This window comes from Emydura macquarii, unplaced genomic scaffold (genome assembly GCF_026122565.2).
Source record: "Emydura macquarii macquarii isolate MOO-44397 ecotype Brisbane River unplaced genomic scaffold, CSIRO-AGI_Emac_v2 contig_587, whole genome shotgun sequence".
In the NCBI taxonomy this organism is placed as follows: Eukaryota; Metazoa; Chordata; order Testudines; family Chelidae; genus Emydura; species Emydura macquarii.
Window position 1 is genome coordinate 4866675 of NW_027130724.1, and position 16233 is coordinate 4882907.

The window sequence follows — 16233 nt, forward strand, 5'->3', positions numbered from 1 at the left end:
ACAAAATATAAACTAAGCAACTTTTGCCCATCTCAGACTTGAGTCTTTAGTCTATCTTGGTTCCGTTCTCTGTTCTCTACATAACTGTTTTCTACATGGCTGTCTCTCTGGAGTCTTGCTCCTTTTTCAAGACCCACCATAGGAGTTAATTGCACTCTTGTAACCTTTGCCTGGTTCTACCTCTGCCTGGATCCGATCAGGCCCTTCCCACAGAGATAGACAGCCAGACCATCTCTCTCCTCCTTCCAACTACATTGAACTCCTTCCTTTTAACTCATCCCTGAGGTGTAATAAGGTGGGACTAATAGAGCTCTCAGACTCCAGTTAACCCATTCTCAGACAGGGTGGGGTTTATACAACCCATCATATTGTAATAATTGATGTTTTTTCCACTTTGATTACAGGAAAATGTAAATGACACTCATGCCCTTCTGGCAGAGCTCTCCCCCTGTGACATCAGAGACAGACAGACCTGTTTGAAGACTGTTGTGCTGTTAATAGACAACAAGAAAAATGTAAGTGCTTTGTGGGGATCTGCTGGATAGGTGGAATCATTCACTGTATTCCCAGATTCAACTGTCTACTTTCTTTTGATAAGCTTTTTCTGGGGATGCTGAGTAAGGCTGATTGAATTCAGAAAAAATAAAAACCAGCCCAAACATTTGTACAAATCCCAAATCAAACCTGCACTACACAGTCTGAACAAGTTCAGAGTTCAAAGATTTTGCTTGACTTTTTCTTCCTTCTTTCTTTCTTTTTGCTCTTTCTGGTTCTGCCCATTGCTGGAAGCATTGTAAGGCTGTTCTCATGGAATTTCCAATCTGACTGAAAACAAGAAGTGCTTGATTTTTTTGTATTGAGATTTAAGTCCAATTTTGCAGACCTAAGATGTTTTGGTTAGGATTCAAACTCTTGAATACTGATCAAGCCAGGCTTCTCAACTCTTTGAATTTCACTAATGATTAATAGAAAGGGGGAAAATTGGAAGTTCTCACTCTCATTGAATTTGCCCTCTTGTCTAGTCTATTTTTCTGTTCTGTCTTTCTCATTTATCTTTAATTCTCCCATCATCATAATATCTAGACCTCTGTGAGTTTTTTCTCCTCCTTTCCCACCATATATTTCTGGTCTTCCTGGCTCTTGACAGTAACATTTGTGAAACTAGTTATGTTTCCAAAAGTACATACTAAAATTTGTGTTAAGAATTTACTGAAGCACTTCCTTATAATTCTATCAGTCTGTACAATTATGTAAGAAATCACACATGGCAAGGTGTGTGCTTAAGCAAATACCGACATACCACTGGTGTCAAACGCCAAATGCTTTCAGCCATTTGGCAAGGTTGGGTATCCAGAATAAGTGACCTTATTGAACCATTTTTCTCCATTAGAAACTGTTTTAGTGTACATTGAAAAAATTGTCTAATAAGTGCAAACCTTTGTACATATACTGGATACTAGTATGGACAGAATCTTCATTAGCCAATTAGATTGCTCTTTTTTAAAATTGTGACTAGAATATAGAGTTCATCTGCACAAAGTAGCGAGACCCCTTCTTGTCTCCCCAGTTTTAAGGTTCATTTTTGTGGTGTGTTTTCTCTCTGCATGCATGAAGTCACAGTAATTTAAATAAGTTTTCTTTGTTTGCACACAGATCGTGGTTTTCAGATCAGATGGCACTGTGCTACTGAATGACATGGAAGTGCACTTGCCCCATGTGACAGGTAAGAAATGTGGCCACCTCTCCAATGCACATCAGATGTTAAGGGAAAAAAGAAGCTCTTTATATATTAGAGTCTTTGATGAAAGAAAGGCAGAGAGGCATTTTGTGAAAGTTTGTGCTAGAATGAATTGGGATGCAATGTAAAGAGGAAGAGGATTTGAGAAAATAACTGGAGGAATTTGTGTCCTAAGCACCTAACAGTGGCTCTGTGTACAGAGGCTAATCAGGAAAGATAGCAGGATGGTTTTGTGGTTAAGTCACTGGCCTGAGCCCCAGGAGGCCCAGCTGTGCACAGGCTTCCTGTGTGATGTTGAGCAAATAGCTTAATCTGGGTGTGCCTCATATAAACAGATAGATGTAAACTTCACTGCCAGCATATATTCCGTCTGGGACCAAGAATGTCATGTTTAACTCAAGGGTGAGTTTTAGCCATACACTCTGGTGTTTTCAGTAGGCTAGGAGGGAGAAAACATTTTCCGATGTATATCTGTCACTTAAATTCCAACCAGAGGATCTTTTTCTTCTTGTTTCTTTTTTTTCCTTTAAGTATTCCTTTCAAGGCTGGTGATCTTGAGGACTGACCTTAGGTCTCTCTGTTCCTGAGCTGACATGGGTAGAAAGCTCAGTCTAGGCATCAACTTATATTTGGGGTATGGAGCTTTAATGGGGCAATTACCTTATATTTGTGCCAAACAATTTCCTGCAGATGATGCACAGATGCTGATGGTGCCTACAGGGGGTCACATCTAGCAGTCTTCTGCTAGAAAGAAGTTTGCAGAGAGGCAGAATCACTGAGGGTTGTTGTGGGAGATCAGTAAACAGATAACAACAGAGGTTCCTGGAGTAACCTCCCCAAAGATTTGTAAATCCTTTTAGCACTGCTTATTATGGATGTTCAAGCTGCACAGTCACCAGCTCCATAATCTGCACTTCTTTTCAGTCGTTGCCACCTCTACCAATAACTATTCAGTTGCATAGAAAGAGAGAAGAGAGGACAGACACACGTGGAAGGAGAAGTTTGTAATTGCCTGGTAGAAAGGATCCAGATTAATGTACTCTACAGAATGAGCAATATAATTTACAGGCCACATATTAAATAGCCTCACTTTAGCATCTGACGCCTCCTGGCCAACATCACAGAGGCACCAGTAAGCTTGGCTCCTCCAGTTTATTTATTTTGTAGGGCTGCTCTGTTGATTTTTCCACTCTGTCTTGATTATGCTATATTGCCTATATATAATATCCCCAAATGCGTCAGAGCCCAGCTGTTTTTGAGAGTTTTATGAACAGCTGGTACATACCGAGAGCTGGTTTAGGATTCACTCATTTCAGTTGTTGGGAATAAATAACCGCAGCTATAATCAGTAACAGCTATGATTCTCAAACTTTTCCATATTGTGACACTCCTTTCTGTAGTGGGACCTACCAATATGAGAAAGCCAGGGTAGTCACAACCCCTAACACCTGTTTCTGACTCAGGGTGAGAATCTCTGTTCTGGGGAACACAGGTGACTGGGAAACCCTATGCTAAAAATAAAAACAACAACTCTTCATTTTGTTCTTTGGATGTGACTTCAACTCAAGCATCGATTAAGTTCAGCAGTTCTATGTTAAAAGCAAGGAATGTTTAATAAGGGGTTCAATTTGGGAGGCTTCTTTTGTTCAAGAGTTACTTCTTTTTAAGATTTAAAGATGGGCAATGCTTCCATTTGATATAATCTGGCATACCATCCATTCTTACAATGATTTATGGATGTAGTACAAAAGAGGGAAAGCAATCTCAGTCTCCATACTTAAGGGAATACATTGATCACTGGGTGAGGTCCAGAAGGAACTTGAGTCATTATCACTGTGGGGGTCTCCTTTCACTAGAATAGTGGCAGTTGCCCCTTTGAGTCACTATCACTGCTGTCCCTTTCATTGTACCCAGCATTCACTGTGACACAGGAGGCATGAAACCCTTAAGTAAATAGACCAGCCCATGGAGGAAGGGGGAAGAACGAGGAGATCTTCAAATAAAAACAGACACAAATAGTTGTTAAGCAGGGTGCAGAGAGAGGGGAGACTCTTACTTATTGTTGTACTATATAGGCAGATGTAATGATTTTTCAAAAATCTCTACCTCTTTAAGCATCTTTTAATACAGCAGCATATAACTCAGCACTGTGAGCTGTCATGCAGCACAGCTGAGAAGAACTGTTTGATTCCTGATTCCACACAGTCATCATAAGTTGCCGTGTTGTTAATATAGCAGGGGTTGGCACTATAGCTAAGTGATCAGTGTTTTTCAGAGCAAAATGAGAGAGGTCTATGTCATGGGTCCTGAGTTAACTATACCTTTCACACCCTCTTGCTCTCTCTCTCAGAGGGCACCCACTGATGTCTGAGGTGTCTAACCATAATTTTTCCTGGGGCAGGATCCTACGACCCAGTCCCTTCACACTGGGGCTTAGGTTGCAGATTCCTGCAATGCACTATGATCACCTCAGCAGATTTGACTTCAGTTCAGCACCTGCTGTTCTCTTAGTGGCAATGATGACAGGGTAAACAGTGATCAGCCAGCAACCCTAAAGCCAAGTACTATTTATTCAGAACCAAAGCATTTCAGAGAAAACATATCTTTAAGACTTTGAATGGTTTATGTATGTCTAGCTCACCAAGCAGTCATCCACCTTCCACATGGAATCTCTGGTAGGTTTTAAAGAACTTTGGGTCCTCTCACAAAACATGTCTCTCATCACAGACTAATGCGAGTTTTTGGATTAAGTGGAAAAGAATATTTTCTAGGTCAGGGCTGTCACTTTGTACAGTTTCAAGTCCTCTGCCTGTTAAGACTTTTTGAACTAAGGTCAAACCAGTGGATGCTATTCCCCAGAGAGGGCAAAACTTTACAAGACTGGTTAACTGCATTGTTTCAGTATTGGAGATTTGCATTAATTACCCTTCAGTGTCTTTGGTTCCTGCGGGAAGCATCCGTTAGCTCACCCATATTTTCATAACATTGGATCTGTCAGACTCTGATCCTTGATCCTCTACCTGTTGCAGTTTTCAAGGCAGATGTTGACTTGGACTGCTCACATAAAGTGCTGCTTTCAGCAGCCTAGTGATTTCCTATCTGTGGTATTTCTGGATGATAACAGAAAAAGGGGTGATAAAAACAAATAAAAAATCAGGGAAACATGACTTTTCTTTTCTTTTGTTTTCCAGCAAGCTTCTCAATTTTCCAGCCATCTTCCTACCACCTCATTGTGCACACAAATTTTGGTCTCAAGCTACAAATACAGTTGGTTCCAATCATGCAGCTGTATATGACTGTGGACCAATCTGCCCAAGGAAAACTGCAAGGTAAGTGCCCACTTATATCTAGTGATAGAGGAGAAATGATGCAGTCAAAAATATTTACAACTGAAGTTCTGTGTGTTCTTAAAATTGGTGGTGAGATGTGTCTGTGACTGATATAGCAAACTAGCTAATGAATTCTTCCATACTAATTAAGATACAAAGGGAAATGTGTGCCTGTAAGATACTAATAAGGAACACTTTTTCTTATATAGTAATACATCTTTTTTTAAAAGGCACCAGCTCTAGAGATAGAAATGCTTATCTAGTTGAATATAGGAAGAATAAGAGCAGAATCAAAAATGTAATAAGAGAATGGCCCCACAACTCTCACATTTTACAGATGACTTCTTGATATTTACAGATTAAATAAGCCTGTCACCCTCACGTCAATGAAGAATTGATCCCTGGCATATATTCCCCACTGCTTTGTTCAGTATCATTTTAAATTACTTAAGTGGCAAGCCTTGTGAGGATATTCTATCAAAAATCATAAATAAAATGACAGGGGGAATCCCCAGAAACGCTGAATTCCAGTTGAAGACCACCTTTCCCACAGCTTGGATTTTTAAAGTGAAACACCCCCCTTCCCCCAAATATCTGCTTCTGTGATTGCAGTTTTAATACTGAGTTAGAGGAGTCCTCCGGTTGAAGTTCTCACTGCTAGTCCTGTGGTACATTGTCCCTTTCCTCTTTTGATGCTCTTTTAGAAGAAGAATGAATAATAATTATTTTTTTAAAATTCATTTTTTTCTCAACAGGTCTTTGTGGGAATTTCAATGGCATGGAAGGTGATGATTTTAAATCAGCTGGTGGACTGGTAGAAGCTACAGGAGCTGCCTTTGCTAACACTTGGAAGGCACAAGCCACCTGTAAGGACAAAGTGGATAGGCTGGAAGACCCTTGTGCTTTCAACACAGAAAGTGGTAAGAATACTAAATTTTCACAGGGCCTCATTCTTCCAAATTCTATATTTCACACACAGTAAGTTGAATAGCAGTCTCAAAATGACAATAATCTTTATTTAGAAGACTGACAATAATGTATAGACTTGCCTGCAGTACTGCACGCTTACACACACCAGCCAACAGGCGCTTCCCCTTGCCATAGGAGTAGTTGATAGTCCAGTGGTTAAGGCACACAGCTGGTCTGTGGAAGACCCAGATTCAAGTCCATTCAAATCTGTTTGTTCAGATGGTCATAAATACAAAATAAGGGGGTTATTTAAAAATGCCTTTAGTCATTTCTGAGAGGCTGGAGAACTCACCTGCTAATGCAGCAGACTCTTAATCTGAGGGTCCAACATTTAACTTCCTTTTTAGGCAGTAGGCTTTGATCAAAGGCTGGAAGTTGAAGCTAGACAACTTCATATTGAAATAAGAATAATTTTTTTTTAGCAGTGAGAGTAATTAAAAATTGGGCCAATTTACCAAGACTCATGGTAGATTCTCTCTGACTGACAATTTTAAAATCAATATTGGATGCTTTTTTTTAAAAAAAATACACTCTAGGAATTATTTTGGAGAAGTTTTATAGCCTGTGTTATACAGGAGATCAGACTAGGTGATCACAATAGCCTCTTTGGGCCTTTGAAACTATAACTCTATGAAAGAGATGGAAAGTTCAGAGGAAAATTGCAGGAGCAACCTTGTGTTGAAAGACACAGAAGAAAGGACATTAATATATTACAATATATGTCTGGAGTAGTGGTGCAGCTTCCTTAGCATTATTGCTTCTTCTTATGCTCCACTTGGATTTGTGATCTTCTGATCATGAGTTCTCAAACAATCAGAGGCTAGGGGAAAACAATTTTGCGTAGGATTAATAGGATAAGATTTCACTGTGTGTTTACCAATAGGTATCTGAATCAGAGACTGTGTGCCAAATGTATAGTGATTCAGTGTGATCTCTCCACTCCCCAAAAAGCTTAGGGTTCTCATTTTTGTCATTTCATCACATTTTGTTGCTTCGGTCATATTATTTTGCATACTGTAATGTGACAATATGATGCAACAAGGTATGATGCAAGAAAATAATTCCTTCTCTCTTCTTCTCTTGTTACAGAATCCTTTGCTGAGTTTTGGTGTTCTCTACTGAAAAACTCAGACTCTCCTTTTGCCAGATGTCACTCAGTCATTGATCCTGTGGAATATTATAAGGTATGGATTTTATACTATACTGACTTCAGGCACTGGTTTAATGCTTGTTTTATCATAAACATATTTTCAATTGTAATTTGTAATATTGCAATTTGGCCATAAAAATTGCTTCAAATTTTGTAATAATTACCTGTCCAGTGGCATCATGTGCATTTCTGATCTCCTACCATAGGCTTTCTCACAGAATGCTAATTTAGAAGATGGAAATCATTGTGGTATTTTGGAGGGTGGGGGGTTGTATGTGGTAAAGGGCACTATAGATTCTCATTTTCATATGAGAATTCAAGAGAGGCAGGAATACAGAGCCATGACGGTCACATGTTTAGCCAGCCCTTAAACATTAATGTAATCTATTTTGGGGCTTAATAAACAATAAATTGAGTTTACTTGATCTGGAGATAAACGACAACCCATTGATGTGTCATATTATTCCCGGTCTGTTTCCCACTTTTTTCAGTTATGTTGACAAGGGATAAACAAACCAATCTGGGGAGAAAAGAAAGAACCCTCTAACCTTTGCTCATTTCTGTAATTCAGACTGAACTGAACCTTTGTGAAGATCTTAAGCCATTCAGCTAATTTTTTGCTTTTATTATTTTTAATTTCTGTGGACTTCCACATTTCAAAGTTGTGACTGATCAGGAATTAAAAGTATCAAAATGATAGGGTTTGGCAAACTGTCTGAACTTTTTCATGCTTAATCAAACACCCAGAGCCTCTTTGGGTTTGTCCATGACTAACATGTAGCTCTCAGTTCATCTACTGTGCTCTCGATTATGGGAGTGAATGAAAGCCATTTGGGAAAGAAGCTACTGGGGCTTTTACAGTTATTGTACTGGAGCCCCAGTTTTCACAGTCTTCCTTTCATAGTCATAATCATCCTTCTGCAGGCTTATTAACAATTTGCTTCTTATTTGTCTCAGAGATGTAAATATGACACCTGCAGTTGTACGAACAATGAACAATGCTTATGTGCAGCCCTCTCCTCTTATGCGAGAGCCTGTGCCTTCAAAGGAATCATGCTGTGGGGCTGGAGACAAACTGTCTGCAGTAAGTTATGATGCTGTAATCTCCTTGAAATCAGTCATAGGGAATGGACAGAGTGCACCTGAGTACAGTTACATTAACCCCAGTGTAAAGGGTTTAGAAGGGTCTTGGAGATGCCAAATACAATTGAAGGGGACAGTATCAAGAATTTTGAATAGTAAATGCTGCATTCTTTAAATGTTCTTTGTTTATAAGACCACTTTACAACCTGGGAAGTAATTTTTTCCCCTTTCATCATCTCCTCTATTACTTCACAAACACTGATATGTCTTCTTTTTGTCCATTGGAATATAAGCTATCATGGCTCTTCAGTTTTATTTAGTTTCTTGGTTGTGTACCAGCATTATCAATGCTATCCTTAACAACAGCAAAATTACACTGGGACAAAGGTTTTGTTAAATGGTGCTTCTACTGGAGGGCTATAGAATTATGAAGCAACAAAGAAAGAGATATTGTAGTAATAACAATGGCTATTGTTAGAAAGCAAATTCTAATAGCAAAAGATCAGTTAACTAAAGGGACAATAATAAGATACAACCCTACATATATATATATTTAATGGATCTTTTCATTCCTTCCTCTATATACTCAACTCCCATCTATGATAATAGAAACTGTGCATGTTCATTAAAGGAAGAATATACCCTTTAGAATGAGATTAGGGTTATCTCCCAGATGGTAGTTTAAAAGGTAGGACAAAGTTAAGCCAACACTGTTTATTAATCATCATAGTTTATTCAATAATACAATGAAAGGGAGTCCCTTCATTTTTACTATTACATGCTGCCTGGGCAAAGTGATCAGAAAGAAATATTTAAACTTTATAATGCCCAGTCAGGTTTTTTTATTTGCCTATATAGCAACCATTGGTCTCTTTTCCCCCCTATCCAGAAGAAGAAGTGTCCTCTTGCCCAGCATCCCAGGTCTTCCATTACAATCTGACTATATGCCAACAAACATGTCGCTTCTTTGCTGATGGTGAAAAGCACTGCTTGGAGGGCTTCATTCCAGTGGATGGCTGTGGCTGCCCTGATAACACCTATATGAATGAGAAGGGTAGTTGTGTGCCCATCTCCCAATGTCCATGTTACTACAAAGGATCATATCTGGAACCTGGGGATGTCATCATGAAACAAGAAGGACGATGGTAGGTTATTTTATGGGTTATCATTTGTGGATTGTGCAAATGAAAGCTTCTCTTTGCTTATTAAATATACCTTGCATTGATATCAATGCTGATATAATATAGATAAAAGATATGTATTACCCACCACCACCATAGCAGAACAAAATGTCTTTCTGCTGTAAGTTAATTTATTAATATGTATGGCATATCTCTGTTTTCTGAGCAGTATGGTGGTCTCTTGTGGTAACTATGGACCTGATTTTGCACCACTAAAGTCAATGGGAGTTTTGCTAGGCAATAGGGAAAAGAAGCTACATGAGCAATTAGCGGTTTTCTCACTGAAAACAGATTATTCTACTTCATTTTGTATTGTAACAGTTACTAACTGATAACCATTTAATAAAGATGGCAGGGTTCCAAAAGCAACATGCAGGCTCCTAGTACCAATATTCTTTTGCATAAACTCCAATGACTCATGCTGTGAATGGTAAAATATTTCCTTGCCCTTCAATGAGGAGTGAACTAGGAGATAAGAGTACAAGCCAATGAGTTTACTGCATTTGACTGGAATTGGCATAAAAAGGTGATATGTATTAATATGTATTTATTGGAGGTTAAAGACATGTTCTGAATGGGTCTGACCATGTTTACTCTTGATTGCTGAAAAATACCATTTTGAGGATTTGCAGAATAATTTGTGGCCATTTCTTGAAAATCATGAACTTACCATCTGTTTATAATGTAAGATCCAAAATTTCTGTAAAACTTTTCCTCAAGCTCACTGTGAAATTTTTGTTGAAATCATGTAAGACTTCCTCCCCAAGGGGCAAATTTCACAAAGGTCACTACTGAACATTATTCCACTAATAGATCAACTATGTTTATTATTACATTTTCACTTAAGAACAAACTGTTGTGATAGGAAATTTTTGGCAGTCCAAAAGAATAATTGTTTGTCAGAAATTGTAGTCTCGTTTTTTTCATTTATGCCTTTGCAAATTGGTTTTGGATGTTTATCAGTTGAAAACCTCAGGCTTATATCCTATGAATTTCTATCTTCTCACCCTTTGTAGTGTTTGCCGAAACGCAATTCTCCATTGCACTCAAGTGAAGATACTGGATGATAGTAAGTAAAATGCTTTAGAGAGAAACATCTCAGTTTCTCATTTGAATTCTCCAATTGTTTCTTTTTCCCTTCTGTGAAACAGTCACCCCTTTTCACTTTGCTTTCGCAGTGGATTTTACCTCGTACTAGAAAGGATATTTTCATTTATTATTTTTAATAAATAATTAAAATTATTCTGTTTCTGTCTCAATATCTACTGCCTCCCCATTTCTTTTCTGTTCTCTTGATCTTCAAAGTTCACCCAACTAACATGGTATCTTTATCTTACAGAGTGTCCACCACAGAAGATTCACTTTGATTGCAGCAGCATGAAGTCCTGGTCTTCACAAACCCCTCTTCAGCTGAGCTGCCACACTCTGGATGCTGACCATGTACATCTTCATTTTATGTTTGACTGTGGCATAGGTCCTTCTTTCCCTTAGTCCCTAAATGAAGCAATGCAAATGAAGGAAATTCATGAGTTAGATGGATAGACATTTTGTTTACAATATACAGTACTGTAGTTTTCTCTGTAGAACAAAAGTAAGATAGTCTGAACTTAACATCTTTGTAAAATATGAAGGAAATTCTCAGACACGCAGATACTAGAGAGATGAGACCTATAGAATTAAATAAGTAAAAATGGCTAGGTTATAAACCAGGGAATGCAGCACATGAGATGAATGTTTGTAGAAGAAGTGGGATAACAGAGAAGTAGTGTTTTCTTATAATATCATCATTTTTGTCTTATTTTCCTTAGTTCCAAGCAGAGTGTGTCTCAGGGTGTGTGTGTCCTCATGGACTGCTTGATGATGGTAACGGGAACTGTGTCAAGGAGAATGACTGTCCATGTATTCATAACAAGCATGTACATTCTCCTGGAAAGACCATAACAGTGGACTGCAACACATGGTAAGATGCTATAAAGTTCTCCTCTTTCTTTATGATGTATCTTTCTTGTGATGAGTTAATGGTAATGAAACGGTTTAAATACCACTGTGATGAGCAGGATATAGGTATACAAGCCTTGATTCTCAGGTCCACTCTGGCTTCTTTGTCACCTCTGATAACTCCCTTTGTGTAAATGTAGGTAATACTACAAATTTTAAGGTAATCATCGCTGTTTATCTCAGGCAAAACTGACAGGATTTTAGGGTGATCGCTGTAATTGAGCTCAGAATCTGTCTCTCTACTGGGGATATCTCTGATTGAGTAGTAGTGTAATTTTTGGGTAGCATTGATGAGAGAACCAAAAAATAAGCTGTGCAGAGCTAACAAGCATGCTATAAACTTGTCAGTGGGCCAATTCCATGTGGGGACTGTTGACGAGATGCTGATTTATAATACCTTGTAACAGAGCTGCATGTTATGCATGTTATAGATTCCATGTTGTGTCAGACAGCTATGTGGTTTATCCTGCAGCTTTCAAAGCAGCACACATCAGCATTAGGACTTGACTTTTCAGATTTCATCTAAATCTTTTATTTTTCCCTAGTACCTGCCAGAGAGGAAGATGGACCTGCACCAATTATATGTGCCATGGAACTTGTAGTATATATGGAAGTGGCCATTATATCACCTTTGATGGAAAATACTATGCCTTCGATGGGCAATGTGAATATGTGGCTGCCCAGGTAATGTCCAATGGGAGCAGTGAATAGACAGATCTTTTAAAACTAACTAAAAATTCTGAAACATCATAGCTATCAGTTTGGTTCTTGGACCGCCTCTCTTAGACCCTGTTTCTTTAGGATTACTGATCCTGTGGCGACTGCAACTTCTGCCAAGTTAAATTCCATATTTGCAAGGAAATTAATGGCACTTGAGTGAACTTTTCTTCTGCTGATGTAGTTGCAGATTGTACTCAACTGGGATAGCTCAACAATGAAAGGTGTCAGCTCATCAACATTACTCCAAAACAAATGGCTGATTCTGAAATTGGAAAACAGATATAAATTTATTTTTGGACATAACCTATTGTTTAATTGAACTGTCCCACTTCTTTCACAGTATTTGGCAGACACAGGGTTAAATGGTGTGTGTATTTGTAATGGAATTCAAAGAATAAATGTAATTTATTTTAAATTGAAATCAAAATAAATAATATACCTCCTTTCATTGATTTATGTTTTTTTATTCCACTTTCAATAGGATTATTGTGGCAGTGAGGATTCCAGTGGTTCGTTTAGTATCGTCACAGTGAATGTTCCATGTGGAACCACCGGAGTCACCTGCTCAAAGGCTATTAAAGTATTTCTAGGGGTGAGTGGTGGGCCTGGATGGGTTCAGCCCTAGAATGCAGCTGATCAAAACTGCCCTTTACTTGTAGCCATGTTCCTTAAGACCAGGTACATGTAGAGAAGATTTCAGCCCCCAGTCAAATAAAAGTAATAGGCTAGATTCTCAGAAAATGAAAGTTGGCATAGGTCCATTAAAGTCAACGGAGCTATGGTGATTTCCACTTGCTAAGGATTTAGACAGTGGTTGGGCAGTCTTAGTTTCCTAATGAAGTCCATAAACATAAAATCTTGCCTCACTCTAAAGCCAGTGCTATTATATCCCTTCTCTTTCTGTTCTTCAGAGTACTGAACTGAAGTTGGAGGATGAGAAATATGTAGAAATTCAAGGAGATGTTAGTCGCCAAATACAGTATTGGACTCGTACAGTGGGGCTTTATCTTGTTATTGAAGCCAGTAATGGTGTGATGCTCATCTGGGATAAGAAGACTACTATTTTCATAAAGTTGCTCCCTGATTATAAGGTGAGCAGCTCCGGGCCTTTTTTCTAAAATATTATGGAGTGTACTGATGTGATTATGAATAGTTGAATACAAGCAAATATGGATTATGCTTTGTTGTTCCTCTTAACAGTGTACCTAAATCATATTTACATTGATAATTCATATATATCTTGCGTTACCCATGATGGTGGGTGCCATTTTATGTTGCTTCTTATAGTATGATGCTGTGCAACGACATCAATGGATGTACTGTGCACTACTGCAATATGGATGCACAGTTCCCTCTTGTTTTCCAGTACTTGTAAACATTAATGCTCTAATCCAAACCCCACTGAAGTTCGTTAAAATATTCTTGTTGAATTTGATGGGTTTTTGGATCAGGCCCTAAAAGAATAAACTCTTATAGCCCCAGGCATCGTTTTCTTATCACTATAAAACAAAAACTTGCTCTATGTTGATAAAGAAAGGAAAAATCAGAACAGCAACCCTATTTTCCAGTCAGTCTACAAACATATCTTTAGCTATATTGCTGGGTTTGATCTCTCAAGCTGTGGTAGGGGACATCTTGTATTTGGCGACACTTAACTATTAAAGCACAATTTATTCATTATATATAAGAGTATGGTGTGAGTGTGTATTTTGTATATGCATGACCCACAGAAATGGCTAAAACCCTGTAATTTCTTAATAGAAGATAGAGCAAAAGTTCACAAGATTGCAACAAGCTAACCACAGCTCTAACATAATAATGCTGCATAATTTACATGTTTTACCTTGTGGAAATGCAGTTGTGGTTCCAAGTAATGCAAAATGTGGCAACATCTCAGAGCCTCTGTGTATAGGATGTGTCTGCAAAGAAACTAAAAGTTCTTTATGAACGAAACATCTCCAACCCTGACATCTTTCCTTATAAAATATATGGTTTGTTTAGCAAAAGACTCTGGCAGCCTTTTGTAGTGTTAGGGGCATTTTATGACCCTGCACATGTGCCCGTTATGACACTGCTTAGTCTGTTTTCCTTGGAGGTTAAATGTTTTCATGAAACTTTGCTGGAAACCTAAAGTAGTTTGTGGAGGGTAAAAAAATGGAGGCAGGAGCAAAAGTGAAGCAAAAGATTCCTGGTTTTTATTGCAGCCACATCCCTGACTAGAAGGGTGCCAGCCAACAGAATTCCACTGAAGCCACTGTGCTGGCTTTTAAGTTTTATTCAAGGAATCTTTTGTTCTTCCTTATTCCATCTTATGCTTTGCAAATGATGCAACTCCGCCTTAAGGATGATCAGCCAACTCTTCAAAGTCAACGTTTAGCAGAAATATACACTTAGGGCTAAAATGTCAATACATTGTGTACTGGAAAATTTAGTCCTGTGATTCCTGTTTATGTTAATGGGATTCATGCAGGTAAGTTGCTGCATACCGCAAAGCACTATAAAGAAATGGCTTGTTGTCAGGTGAGAGAAGTGTAGCCACTGTTTGGATCACTATAAGTTGAATAGGAGGGGCAAAGAAATACAGATATAGTAGGTACTTTATGTAGCAAGAAGGGGAGACACAGGTTTCTTGCATGGGCTACCGGGTAGCTTGCTAACCAGGCAGATAAATACAGAGAAATAGGTTTAATTTACACACATGATTTTGAAGTAAAGATTAAAATAAGTAGGTTACAGGGAAAAATAGTTCCCTCACTCTGTGCCTCTGTTTTGGTTCCAGCTCTGCTTGTATTCACTTACTGGGTAAACTGAAAATCTGATAACATATTCTGAAATAAAACATCTTTTACTTTTTCAGGGCAAAATCTGTGGTTTGTGTGGCAACTTTGATGGCAAGTCCAATAATGACTTCACAACAAGAAGTGGGGGGCTGGTGACCAGTCCTCTGGAGTTTGGGAATTCCTGGAAACAGGCCAGGTCCTGCCCTGATGTGCTGAACGAAACCTTGCCCTGCAATCTGAGACCTCACCGCAGGTCCTGGTCAGAAAAGCAGTGCAGCATCATCCGGAGCAAAGACTTTAAAGTTTGTCACTCCAAGGTTTGTAGAGAGGCTGTGGTTACTAGTTACAAGTGAACCTCTGTTTGTGCAAGAAGACAGACGAATGTTGAATCTATGGAGTTGAGTGAGGGAATAGTAGCCTCAAAAATTAGAAAGTGAAAAAGACCTTTAAGGTCATCAGGTCCATCCCCATGATAAGAACAGGTACTACACTTGAAAGTTAGATGTTCAGACACCTGCTATTCCTTGGAATAGTCAAACCAGGGATTTGGTACGTTTTCATAGATTGGACTGAAGCATCTATTTGTTCTAGTTTGGGAGAAATCCCCTACCACAGTACTGTTCGTGAGCCTCTCAGAAGGAACACTCTGTTTACATATAGAATGGAGGTGCTTTCTAGTGTGCAGACTGGGATCCCAATCTGGTATGTCACTGGGTTTTAGGAGATGCCCCCCTCTCAAACCTTGGATGGTGATTCTGACTGTGGACACACTTTAGATGTTTCCATCTGTTGCATTGCATTCTCCTTGTTGGTATCAGTCAGCTCATAGTAAGCATGCTGGAATCATACTATCTCATATTACAATGCATTCAAATCATAATAACAAAACACAGTATTCTAGGCTCAAGGTATGCATAGTGTTAGGTAATTTATCTAAGCCTTGTCCTTCAGTAGAAGTGTAATAATAATAATAACAATAATAATAACAACAGTTTGCACTTACTAAAGCTTCTAAATGCATTATAAATATTGGAAGAATTATAAGGAGTTGTAATTCCAGCTCTTCTAACATATGCTTTTATGCCCATTTCAGTGGGGCATAAAACCTAGTCTGGGGTCTCCATTTGATCATCCAAAGTGAAAAAAAGGATTTGCTAATGTATGACAGGATGCACCAACATTTGCAGGTATAGAACTGTCTCTGCTTCTTCTTTGCTACCAGATGGTAGATCTGGTAGTTGTTCACCACGTGGCTGGTTAACTAACTGGAAGAGAAAATTTCATT

General features: G+C 38.6%; 1 protein-coding gene across 1 annotated transcript in view; it reads left to right on the plus strand.

The window, feature by feature from the left end:
* The window catches only part of MUC2 (mucin 2, oligomeric mucus/gel-forming), a 59271-nt gene that overhangs the window by 11478 nt on the left and 31560 nt on the right, over window positions 1–16233 (plus strand). The window contains 14 exon segments of the mRNA XM_067540418.1: window positions 405–515; window positions 1654–1723; window positions 4930–5067; window positions 5823–5987; window positions 7126–7220; window positions 8144–8270; window positions 9159–9414; window positions 10467–10500; window positions 10756–10890; window positions 11259–11410; window positions 11994–12132; window positions 12650–12760; window positions 13080–13259; window positions 15026–15265. Coding sequence (XP_067396519.1) covers window positions 405–515; window positions 1654–1723; window positions 4930–5067; window positions 5823–5987; window positions 7126–7220; window positions 8144–8270; window positions 9159–9414; window positions 10467–10500; window positions 10756–10890; window positions 11259–11410; window positions 11994–12132; window positions 12650–12760; window positions 13080–13259; window positions 15026–15265 — 1953 coding nt within the window.